Here is a 13,175-nt window from a genome sequence, read left to right on the forward strand (position 1 = left end):
CTGGCAATTTCAAAGCTCTCTTCTTTCCTTGATTCTCATATTATCCCTTCTTCCCACCATCTCAGCTAAGAAATTAGAAGATATTTATCTCATACTTTATTGAGAAGAGGCTATTCACAATTGACTCCCTTTTGTCCCCTTCTCTACACTTAAAACTCCAATATTCCAAGCTTGGAATATATTCTTTCTTCATTTTGCATCTCAGAGGCCCCAGTCTCCTTTAAAGCTCAGCCAAGTGATACCTTCTACATGAAGCTTTTTCAGATACTCTGGCTGCTAGTGTTATCCCCTGAAAATTATCTTGTATTTATTTTGTACATACTTGTATATGCACATATTGTTTCCTCTGACATAATGTAAGCTCTTTGGAGGCAAGGACAATTTCGTTTTCATCTTTTTGTCCCACAATGCCTGGCAGAGAGTAGGGGTTGAGTAAATGCTTGTTATTTTAATGATTTGTTGAAAACAATTAAATTTTAGTCTATATTGACTGCCTCTTGTTCTCTTGGGTGAGTCTATGCAGGAGAATCAGCATTAACCCCAAACTATGTTAACTGAGCTCAAATGAATTATTAAGATTCTCAGTCTAGTTTTCATTACTGGCACTGGTGTAACTTTGCTACACTATAAAGGGGATGATCTTATGTGTGCACACATCCCCTTTATATTGTACCACATATACATTTGTGCATATATACACAGAGATACATGGCTTTTTATCTTCAGGCATATATTATATAACATTACTTTGATCAACACTGTATTGCAATACTATTATTAGCACATTATAAGCAGACCCTACTATAACATTGATGATTTTATAAAAAGATTCAAGAAACATCTAAGTACATTTCTATATGCAAGGCACTGTGCCAAGCTCTGGAGAACAGATACAAAAAAAAATGAAAGGTTGTCCTGTCCTCAAAAAACATATCCTACTAGGGGATACAATGTAAACAGTTACATAAATACAAGAAAGATGCCCCTTTGGAACTAACTATTGTCTTTAACCCTGTTTTATCTAATGCCATGATTTCTGCAGTACCAAGTGTTAAGTATAAATCCAAATTTATAAAGAATATCGCAGCAGTTGACACAGTTCACGGCATATAGTAGGTACTTAATAAAATGCTTGTTGACCATGATGCACCAAATACTTTAGAACTAATGTATAAAAATTGCATACACTTTACTCCATTTTTAAGAACTCACCTTACCCAGCATAGCAAAAATGTCATTTCCCTCTTGTATGCCTTCGTCAAAGTACCTCAGTGCTTTTTTAGTGTAAGCTTCTTTTCCACTAGTTACATCAAGCCATGCTCTCAAAACTAGTCCCTGTAAAAGGAATAATCTAATCAGATTTCTCTTTGTTTTGGAAATTAAAATACCAATAAAGAGCAGAGAATAAATGTCTTTTGGAAATTGTAATATAGAAAAAGCTGCTTTAACAAACTCATGAAAATACATTTTAGCGCTATAGAGTTAGATTTTGAATACCTGCCAGCAATGAGTCACAGAAACTATAGATTACTGTGGGGCCCAACAAACACCAGTTCACTGTACTTGGCATTAAGAAACATACCAAATATTCCATTACTGCTAAAACTGATTTATTGCTGTTTTCATGCCGATTTGGTAGTTTACCATTGTAATTTTGGTATTTGTCTGCTCTTCTGCGACATGTTAAAAAACAAACTTGAGCATCAAAAGAGACAAGGAAAAGTAGGTCAGTGACAGTGCCATTATATCCATTTTAGGTAAAGACCTAAAATGGTCTTTAGGTAAAGTCACCCAATCTGCCAGAGAGCAAAATAAAAGGATAAATGAGGTCAGAAAGAATGAAGCATTAATTGTTATATATGTTATAACCATTAATATGTTATATATGACCATATATATGTTATATATGACCATTAATATGTACTATGGAATTAAATGTTGGTGAGCTGGTAGATGTTTTTGGATATATGTAATTACAACAGCTAATGTGACTGATCTCACCTGAAAGGGTCAAATAATTTCAACAGGAGATACGCACACACACACACACACACACTCTCTCTCTCTCTCACTCTGTCTCTTTCTCCCTCTCAATCCACTGATACCTTCTGTAACTTAGTATATTGCTTTCATGAGTTACTAAGTCTGAACAGATGCATCGTTTTGCATCTAACCTTGTGATAAGTTTCTTATGAATTTGGGTAGACAATAGACATAGATATCAATAGACGTCATTGGGGTCACACTAGAGTCTTTCCAAATAGATAAGAAGTGTCAAAGCTTTCATTTGGCTAGCATAGTCTATGAGTCACCTTGATGCCATGTTGAGGTATCACAGTAGGTCTTTGGTAGAAGGAATGATTAACCTAAGTTTCCTCATCTATAAAATAAAGGAGTTCTACTAAATGGCTTTTAAAGCTTCTTACAACTCTCAAGCTATGAATCTAAAATAGAATTTCAAGCAAATAAAATTTAACTTCACAGTATTCTTCACATTTTTCCCTTAATAAAACATTAATTTGACCACAAAAATTATAGTAGAAATAAACATTAGAAAGAGACTAAGAACTCAGTTAAAATAAATATTTATATTGTCAATTTGTAGTTCAATAATTGGCTTTTTCAATTAAATGTCAGGCCAATTCTTAAAATGAGCAACTCTCTGTTTCTATTGTAAAGCTTTTATTTAACTGCTTGTTTGTTTTCCATGAAAATACAGATAAGTAAACTGAACTGTTTCCTCTACTGACTAGTTCAGATTAGGTTCTTCACTTAATGGAAGAGAAAATTTTACAGAAAACTCATTAAGTAACACAAATAAAAACCAACTTTTACAACATCATAATAAAATGAGTTAAAATGTTATTGTTTTTAGACATAAAAAAGGAATAAAAAACCAAAGAATCAAAAAAAACAAGACTACATTTTAAAATGTATTAGTAGTGATCAAGAAATGAAGATCTTTTATGCTTGTATTGACAATTAAGAAAACTAACTACCTCTTTACTACCATTAGAAATTTTGATCATTCTGTCAATATACTCCCGAGCCTTATCATGACGACCAATATGCCACAAAAATAATCCAGCATAGAAGAGAGCCTTTGATCCAGCTGTTTTACGATGCTCCTTCATTTTAGCATCCAGTTCCAGGATAGCTTCTCGATCTGGAAGGGAAAAAAAGACCCCCAAAATAAAAATTAATTCTTCTAAATTTAGGATTTGGGGTTTTTAAACTGCATCAATAAATGTTTATACATGGAACAATGATTACTGGATATATATGTCCACATTTCCATACAGATAGGATATATGTCTTATATTTAATTAACTTTACAAATAGTAGGGCAGAGATTTACAGATTCAGGGTACTTGGAGTTAATAATCAATAATAGCAGTTAATAATCTTTTATTCAGATGACTAAGTACTCTTAAATCTTTGGGAAGCGATGCAAAGATTTAGATAATGTTCTTGTCTATGAATATATGGAAGCATACTCGAGTAGTAGAAAGAACACTAGGATCATAAGTCAGAAGACCTAGTTATAAAGTCTGATTGGTAAAGCTCTCCTAACTTTAGTTTCCTCATCTATAAAAATGAGGATACTAGTTGGAACTATCTATCTAAGGTCTTTTTGTAAGAAAAGCAATCTTTAAGTTGTAAACTTTAGCGCAAGAATTTGTGATTTTTACCAGTGCAAGGACTCCTACTAACAATACTCATGGTAATTCCTCTTGATTTAGCAGCAGATTTCTGAGAGTTGCTGTAGCTGAATAATTTTTCACTCTGAGGCTTGTCCTACAAATGCTAGACACGAAAACTTGTGACAAGCCTGGGCTGGGCCAAACTGAATTTAGTTGAATGCTTTTCCTGCATGGTGGGATCTATCAGAGAGAGCTTATGATCTACTAGCATAGCCTTTAAGAAACCAGGATTTTCATACTCTGAGGCAGCAAGGGAAATAATTCTTTTGTAGATTTAAGTATTATATACATGTGAGTTGTTACCTATAGTAGAAGATTAATGATATAAACAAATATGAATTTGAGCTAGAGACTCTAAAACTAGCTTATGTCAACAGTCTACCACAGACATATATTTTTGAAGAGTTTTTCATTTACAACTCATACTTTAATATTTAAGTGGCTCTGTAATCAAACATACCAGGTTACCTGCTAAAATAATGTATATCACAACCCTTTTCATCTTGAGCAACTTTTGAACTTGTTTTCACATAAATTCTTCATAAGGGTTCCACCTAATCCCTTGAAAAACATAATGGAAATCTTCAAGAAGCGGCTGAATGTCCACTTGGTATGTATATGCTGGGGAGGTGGTTCTTGTTCAGATACAAGTTGGACTAGATGGCCTCTGTGTTCTACTCCATTCCTAATATTATGTAATTATAGAAAAAAATGAATAAACTTGGGTGCTGAGATTATTAGTATGGTGAGGGAACTCAAAATCATGAGGGAAAGATAATGAATTTTGTTTTGGACATGATGAGTTTAAGATGTCTACTAGACATCCAGTTTAAGATGTCTGAAAGGCAGTTGAAGATGCAAGGTCAGCAGAAGGATTGGGGCAGAATAGGTAGATATAAGAATCATCAGCATATTAATTAAATCCATGGGAGCTGATGAGATCACCCAGTGAAATAGTATACAGGGAGAAGAGAAGGGACCTGGAACAGAACCTATGATTAGGGGGCATGATCTGGACAAGGATCCTGCAAAGGAGACAGAGGAGTGGTGAGAATAAGTAAGAGGAAAACCAGGAGAGAGTAGCTTCCTGAGAACCTAGAGAGAAGAGAGTATCAAGGAGGAGAGTGATCAGCAGGGTTAAAGGCTGCAGAGAGGTCAAAGAGAATAATGACTGAGAAAAGGCCTTTGGATTTGGCAACTAAGAGTTCATTAGTAACTTTGAAGAGAGCAGTTTCAGTGGAATGACAAGTTTAGAAACCACACTATAAGAAGTTAAGAAAAGAGTGAGAAGAAAGAAAGTGGAAATTCTATTCTAGGATTTTCAAGGAGTTTTGCTACAAAAGGCAGAAGAGAAATAGAATGATAGTTAGCAGGGATGAAAGGCTCAAGTGGGAGATTTTTCAGGATAGGGGAAATATGGGTATGTCTACAAGAAGTAGGAAATGAGCCAGGAGAGAGGAAAAGATTGAAAATAAGTGAAAGAGTGAGGTGATGGAGGGGGTAATCTATTGGAGGAAACAGGATGGAATGCAATCTCTCGAACAAATGGAGGGGTTAGCCTTCATAAGGAGTAAGACCACTCCATAATGTCAAATGGGTGAAAACGGAGAAAATGGAAGTAAGAACCTGCGTGATAGGAGATAAGAAAGAAAGCAGAAGAAGGAATGGCCTCATTTTTTTTCTGTAAAATATGAGACAAGGTTCTCTGCTGAGAGAGTTAAGGCAGTGAAAGCCATGGGAGGCTTAAGGAGGGATGAAAATGTATGGAAGAGACAATACAGAGAATACAGTTGAATGAACATTCAACAAGACTTTTCCAACAATATATAATATTCTGGAACAGTACAGATGGACAGTGAACTGGAACCAGATTTGGAAAGGAAAAGGATTGCATTTGGGAAATTTGCAAAGCACTTTACAGACCCAAAACTTTCTATAAAGCAAAAGCCTACTTTTTCAACACAAATATTTTACTGTTGTTGCTACATGACAGTGGAACTTGGATCACCACTGCTTTTGAAAAACTGAGTATTACACAGAAGGTGATGGAAAGAAAGTACATGGTGTAAGCAGGCTGTAACACGTAATTAACAAGAATGTCAAGAAAGTGTAATGGTAAGAAGGGTGGGACTTTTTTTACTGTTTTCTCTTTTGGAATGCTAAGGTAATCAACTACCTTTGAGTCTTGCCTTTCAAATGTAATACAAGCAAAGTGGGACTTTTTGCTGTTTTTTTGTTTGAGTGCTTCTCAGCACTGAGGTAATCAAGTGCCTTTGATGAGTCTTGCCTTTGTTTCTTTGATTGAATCAAGTCTTTGATGACCTGCTTAAGAAACAAGAAAGCCTAGTTCTCATGGGTTTGAGTAGCATGGTTGTGATGCCCTCTGACCCTGAAGAAGCATTTAAGTCACAAGAAAGCTTAGGTCACATGGGTTTGAGTCATATGGTTGTGACGCTCTCTGACCCTGAGAAGGGTATATAAGATCTGAGGTTGGCATTTTGTTTTGGTGGTTTCACTCATTGAAAGAGTGTTGGTGATTTGGCCAGATAAGACCCTGGGTAGCTGTCAAGAGCACCCCTGGCTTTGAAAACCCAGATGCTGGAGCTTTTCTCTCTGGCAAACTGTTTATGTATTACTTGGACAGACAGTTAGAAGCCTATCTGCTGATTTGGGTTATTTTGCTCTGTTTATATAATTTCTGCTTGTAATTTCTGTTTGTATTTTCTCTGAAGTTCAGGGTGCTGACTTTTTCCCCTGAACTAAGTGAATGCTATATGTATGTTTAATTAAAGTAAGATTGTTGACCCCTTAAAATTGCTTTCCTTAGAACAGGAGATCAAAGAACCTGTGCAAGCAGCCCTCCTGTGTGCTGGTATTATTGGTCTTCCACAGCCACAGTAGCAGGAAGCAGCATCGTTGTTACAAAAGATAAAAGGAGAAGATAGGCAGATCAAATAGTGACAACAAGGGATGACAAGTGATTTGCCAGAGTGCTCTACTAGAATTTTCACTAGGGAGAAAGTGAGAAAGTCCTCCAGCATGTTGGATGGACCTCCAGTGGTTAATCTTGAGTTAGACATGGAGAAGATGGGCACAGAATGGCCAGGCATGGGTGAGATGCCATCTGTATCACTACAGGGAACTCTCAAATCAATGAGATCATATTGAGTGTTTAAGACTTCAAATACTATGGGATTCAGAGAAAAATCAATGTGAATGGAGTAGGCCAAAAGTCTTGAGTGCTTTATTTTTAAATGTCTTCAGTGCTCTGATAAATATAATGTGGATTGTATACTATACCTGGATTAGAACTCATTTTGTGAGCATATATCAATGCAATCAAGGAGCAAAGGGATACATCTTGTTTGTTTTTAATGGCCTCCAATTCTCGAACAGCATCTTGATGTCTACCTAAAAGCCAAATAGGATTAGGATATGGTCAAAGTTTTTTCACCTAACAACAATAATATCAAGCATAAGGAACACAATCACTAATATAGTACATACCTTCCATTAATGAGCCGTATGCATGATAAAACCTGAAAACTGGGTCACCGACATACTTCTTAAGCCCTTCACTTGCAACAGTTACTACATGATGGAAAAATCTCTCTTGACAATAATAGTTGATCAAAGTCTGAAAGAAAAACAAATTTAACAAAGAAAAAATTATATAGCTTTTAGTGAAAAAAACACTGAATGTAGATCAACACGCTCTGAGTTTGAATCCTGAAACTGCCACTTATCTCCGTGACCGTGAACAAATCACTTCACCTTTCTGCACCTCAGTTTCTTCATCTTTCAAAAGAGAGGATTGGATTAGATCATCTCAAAGGTCCATTCCAGCTCTAGATCTACGATCCAAATAAATGAACAAATAACCAGAAGCATTTTTTCCCCAAGAAGGGCCATAGTTAGGTGTGCTGACTACCACTTATTATTCCCCATCTGGAAGGGACTGCGATTATCTAGTTGAAATCCTTCATTTGAAAGCTAAGGAAACTGAGGCCCACAGGAGAACTCTTACTACCAACAGGAAGTAAATAGTAACATCAGGGTTCAATCTCAGATTCTCTAACTTCAAATCCAATTCTCTTTCCAACAAATCACCTTGCCCAAGATCACAGTCACCTCTTCCCTCATCATTAGCTATTTTGGTCCAACCCAGATCTCTACTTCCACTACTACCCATATCTTTTATATGGGCCAAGAAGCATAGTAGAAAAATAGAGTAGATATGTTTAGGAGTGGGGTAGAGAAGTTATTCCACCATGAGAGAGATTAGAAAACTCTAATATGATGCTAGGAAGATACTGGGTAACATGAGGTATTATTCTTGTGCTAAGCAATTTCAGATATTTTTGTGGCATACAGCATAGATCACTAGGTATTTTGGGGTTCAGTGTTGAAGTGATTTTGGCTTAATGTTGCAGGAAGTCTTTCAAAACTTTCCCATCTTCCCACCTTTCCATATATCCATGTTCTTGGCTACCAAATTAACACTCATATCTCAATTCTCACAAGTGGTCAAAAGCAATCTAGACTTTTTCGCATTTCTATCTTAGCAATTCCAAGAAAGATGAAAGAACCACAGAATGTCAATGCTGGAAGAGCCCTCAGTAAATCATCTATTACAACTCACACCAGACCAAAAATCATAGGCAAGGGATCACATATCCTCTACTTGAAAACTTTGTATGAAGAGAAACGTATCAGCTCCTCAGGCAGCCTATTCTACTTTGGGACAACTGTAATTATTAGTAATTTCTATCAGAAATCTAAATCTTTCTCTCTACATTATAGTCACACATCACTCAGTTCTGCTTCCTGTGGTCAAGCAGAACAAATCCAATTCCTCTTCCATATGGCAACTCTCCATCCTTTAGTCGAAGTCTTGTATGTTTCCAGATCCATTTTGATCTCCTTAGAAGTTGTTAGTATTCTTTCTAAAATGTGGACTCCTTTGTTGAACATAATATTCCAGATATGAACTGATTAGATCAGAATACAGCAGAACTACTACTCTTTTTGTTCTGAACATTATGCCTCTTAATTCAGCCTAGGATTAAGTTAGCTTTCTTGGCTTCCAGGCCACATTGCTGACTTATTTTAAGCTTATTAAATCTGAAGATGACATGAAACTAGTAAACTGGATTACAAAGTAAGGATGCAAAAAAAGATATCTATAAGCTTTAACAATAGGCTGTAATAAGATCAAATAGAAAGTTCTATATGTGGGTTCTAATAATCAACTTCACAAGTACAAGATAGGGTAATACTTTAAGTAAGAAAGAATTGGGTTCACCCTCAAAAGCAAAAGAATCACCACACTGGGCCTTGAACATCAAGAGTCTTGGATGTGATTAGAAAAGAGAGGCAGAAAAGGCACTAAAAAGAGACTGAGATTACCAAAGATCTTTGGAAGAAGAAAACTCAATGACCTTGAACATAAGAAGATAAATCAATAGGGAAAACATTAACAACAGGAGGAAATATGGCCTCCCAACCTAGTACACTTCAGGCAAAAAATCCAAGACAGCAAACTCCAAGACATGTAGTGATTAAATTGAACAATTCAGTTCAGAAACAAGTTCTGTAAGAGATTAGAAGAAAGACCTTCAAATACAAAGGAAAGAAAATTTGATGAACACTATGATGAAGACTATTCTGTACTTACCAGAAAACAGGAGGGAATAGAATAACATGTTCCAAAGAACTACAGAGCTCAAGATGCAGCCAAGGTTGACCTACCCTACAAATCTAACCCTAACCATACATGAAACAAGGTGAATGTGTAGTAATAAAGACGCATTTAAAAACACTCTTGGAAAGAAAATCACAACTAAAGAGATCATTTGCTTCTTGAATCCTACAAATATCCCCAAAGGCTAGAGGAATGAAAAAATAAAGCAGCCAAAGAGTGACAGCAAAGAGACTAGTAAAAACTTTCTTTTCTAAATGTATACAAAGAGACAGGGATAAGGGTGTAAATCTGGTGGAGGTAACAGCGAAGATGCAGGCATGAAGCATTATGGACAGAACTTGGCAACACCTTGACTACCTGCCACAGGTGAACAAACTGTGTGTGTGCATGTGTGTGTGTGTGTGTGTGTGTGTGTGTGTGACTACATTACAACATGTGAGGCTAGGTGAAAGGAAGTGTACCAAACCTTGAAACTAAATGACCAAAGAGCCACAGAGGTTATAGGCAAAAACCTTCTAATTCTGTTGGAGGAAGGAAACTAGACACACATGCCAGGGTCTCCTCTAGGACTGAAGAGACCCAAGGCAGCAAGGCTAAACCTTGATATATACAGTTATGGCTAGACAAAGAACCAAGCAGTGAGTTATAACAAGAACAATGAGGCAAGTTTGCCTACTGACAAACAGTTTATTTATAGCAGGGCTTCATGACAGGAATATGGCTCCTGCAGCTGCCTGAGTTCAGGGACCACCTTGGGCTGGTTTTAGCCAATTATGTGATTTTGCTGCAGCAGAGGTCATCCAGAGGGAGAGTGCAAAGGATTGTTGTTATGCCAAGCTCAGGGTACAGCTTGCTTGCTAGGCCTTCGCTCTGCAAAACAAGGTGTCTTCTAACAGCAAGAAAAGAGAAAGGGGAAAAGAGAGGAATGGTCTTGGTATGGGGATCTTCGTAGGGGCAAGTGACCCCTGTGGTCTTAGAAAGAAAAGAGCCTACTGGGGAGTGGATGAGGAGAAGGGGGGAAGTAATGAAAAGGTGGAAAGAAAGGAGGCCTTTCTTTGGTGGTGGAAAGGGGCTCCACTGATGAATACTCTTATGGATAAAGGGAGACCATATAGTCTGTGAAGGGAGACTGGGATCTTGTTGTACGTATAGTCTGGGGGATTTGCAACTTGAAAAGTCTACTCGTCCTATTTCAGGAGTGAGGGAGTTGGGAATTCTTGGGGCAACTGGCGCCTGGGGGAGTCAGAAAGCATGAACAAAGGGAAGAGTGTTTGAGGCAACTGGGGGAAAAAAGGTAACCAAGTGAGAGTATAAATTAGTGATGGGCTATATAAGGGACTTGGCTGGGGGAGGGACCTTGCCATGAGGCAGGGTCCTCTCTGATAATAAATTGCTATTGTTCTAGGAGTGAGGTACAATGGAGAAGAGGAATCCATCCAGCCAAGTCCTGCAAGGTATTGTCAGAAACCACCTACGGGGGAGAGCTTAGAATAGGTACCTCGGAAAATTTGGTTGCATGATACAGAGAAAAGAGAAACCAGATAATTATAGGGCTCATGAATCAGAGAACAGGGGTTTAGATAGAAAGAGAGGATGAACAGTAAAGACAGTGAAAGAAATTCTATTTGCAAAGGGGCACACAAAATGAAATAGAAAAATCTAATGAACAGGACTAGAAGAAGGGAAGGAGAAGAAAGGTAAATCTACTCGACTGAGAGGAAAAAGGGTGGTGGTAGGGAAGCGGGGAGAATCATATAACCAAATTAGAAGCAGGAGAGAAAAATAAACTAATAAGCAAAACCCCAAAGAGAAAAGAGTAACAAATGAAAGGAGGGGATCAAAAGTGAAGGGAAAAGAGTCATAGGAATGAAGCCACCTTAAAAAAGAATGAGGAAAAGTATCTGAAGGAACATAGTACTATGTTTACTACACAAAAAGGAAAAACTCAAAACTCAGGGGAAAAAAAACCCAAAACAACAATATTAAATGGAGGAAAATATAATCCTAACTTGTAACTTTAAATGTGCACAAATAAAAACAATCCAATAAAACAAAAAGATTAACACAATGGATAAGAAAACAAAACCCTACAATCTGTGGCTTAGAAGAAATCACATTTAAAAAACAAAGACATAAACAAAATAAAACTGAGAGGATGGAAAAAAGTTTACTGTGCATCAAGTGAATCCAAAAAAACCCCCCAGGAGTTGCAATCATGCTACCAAAATAAAAAAACACTTAAAAAATTAAAAGGGACAAACAAGGAAACTATGTTATGCTGAAAGGAACCACAGACAACAAATCAAAATCAATAATAAACTTGATGCCCCAAATGCCTTAGCATCCAAATATATAAAGTAAACATTTTCTGATCTACAAAAAGACAAAGACAGTAACACAACAGTGATAGGAAGCTTCAAAATTCCTCTCTTTGTTTTAGATAAGCCTAATAGAAAGATAAGCAAATGAGAAAATATAGAATTGAACAAATTGCTAGAAAAAATTATAGCTAAAAAACTTATGGCACCTTTTAAATGGATCAGCAAAAGGATATACTTACTTCTAAGCACCACACAGAATATTTTACATAAACTGACCATGTACCAGGGCACAGAGACAAATATAAAAAGGCAGAAATAGTTAATATATCTTTTATAGACCATAAAGCAATCAAAACAGTATTTAGTTCAGGGATCATAAAAAAAAAGATAAAGACCCAAATGGAGACTTAACAATGAAATCCTAAATGATGAATGGGTCAAAGAACAAATCACTGAAACCACTAACAATATTAACAATATTAGGGACTGACATTTATATAGTGCTTATGAGGTGCCAGGCATTATACTAAACTCTTTACACTTATTCTAATTTGATACTCATAATAGTCCTGGGAAGTAGGTGCTATTATTTATCCCCATTTTACAGATGAGGAAAGTAAAGCAAAGAGAGGTCACTTGACCTTCCCAGGTCACACTGCTACTAAGTGTCTGAGGCTGGATTTGAATTTAGGTCTTCCGGCCTCCTGACCCAGTACTCTACTCACTGTGCCAAAATTTCTGGGATGCAGCTAAAGCAATCCTCAGGGGGAAAAATCATATCCTTAAAAACATACAACAACAAAATAGAGGTGAGGATTCACAAATATTTTTTTAAAATATTTTTAAATTAGAAAGCCAAAAAATAAATTTAAAATAAGCACAAGGGGGAAATATTAAAAAATTTAGAGGAAACAGATAAATTGGAAACAAAAAAAGAGCCATGATAACTAAAACTAAAAGCTGGTTCTTTGAAAAGATTATTAAAATTGGCAAATCTTTAGCTAATCTCATTAAAGTGAGCAGAAAATAAATCAATGAAATACAAATTAAGCAAAATCACAGCAAGACCAAAAGAAATAAAAAGAATAATCAGAACATATTATGCAAAGTAATATGTTAGACTTTCAAAAATATAAACTACTCAAAATATCGGAAGACCACAGAGAGACCTTAAATAATCCATCTTGGAAAAGGAAACAGATTCAGCTGTAAAGAAACTACCAAAGGAAAAAACTTCTGTTCCCAAAGGATTCATAGGAGAATTCTCTGAAACTTTTAAAGAAAAGTTAGTTTCCATACTTCACAAATTATCCTTAAAAACTAAGAAAACATCCTGTCAGAATCTTTTTATGAGCACTATATAGTCCTAATACCTAAACCAGGGAGAGAAAAAAAAAACCAGAAAGAAAATAATAGGCCAAAATAATTAATGAAGACTGACTCAAG

The 13,175-nt window shown here is 36.3% G+C and overlaps 1 protein-coding gene across 1 annotated transcript in view; it reads right to left on the minus strand.

Moving 5' to 3' along the window:
- TTC21B (tetratricopeptide repeat domain 21B) overlaps nt 1-13,175 on the minus strand; it is a 105,415-nt gene that overhangs the window by 87,826 nt on the left and 4,414 nt on the right. The window contains exons 2-5 of the mRNA XM_036746749.1: nt 7,212-7,341; nt 7,005-7,115; nt 3,000-3,166; nt 1,213-1,335 (exon numbers count right to left, since the gene is read on the minus strand). Of these exons, the coding sequence (XP_036602644.1) occupies nt 1,213-1,335; nt 3,000-3,166; nt 7,005-7,115; nt 7,212-7,341 (531 nt within the window). The remainder of the gene's footprint in view (nt 1-1,212; nt 1,336-2,999; nt 3,167-7,004; nt 7,116-7,211; nt 7,342-13,175) is intronic.

Source organism: Trichosurus vulpecula, chromosome 2 (assembly GCF_011100635.1).
Source record: "Trichosurus vulpecula isolate mTriVul1 chromosome 2, mTriVul1.pri, whole genome shotgun sequence".
Lineage (NCBI taxonomy): Eukaryota > Metazoa > Chordata > Mammalia > Diprotodontia > Phalangeridae > Trichosurus > Trichosurus vulpecula.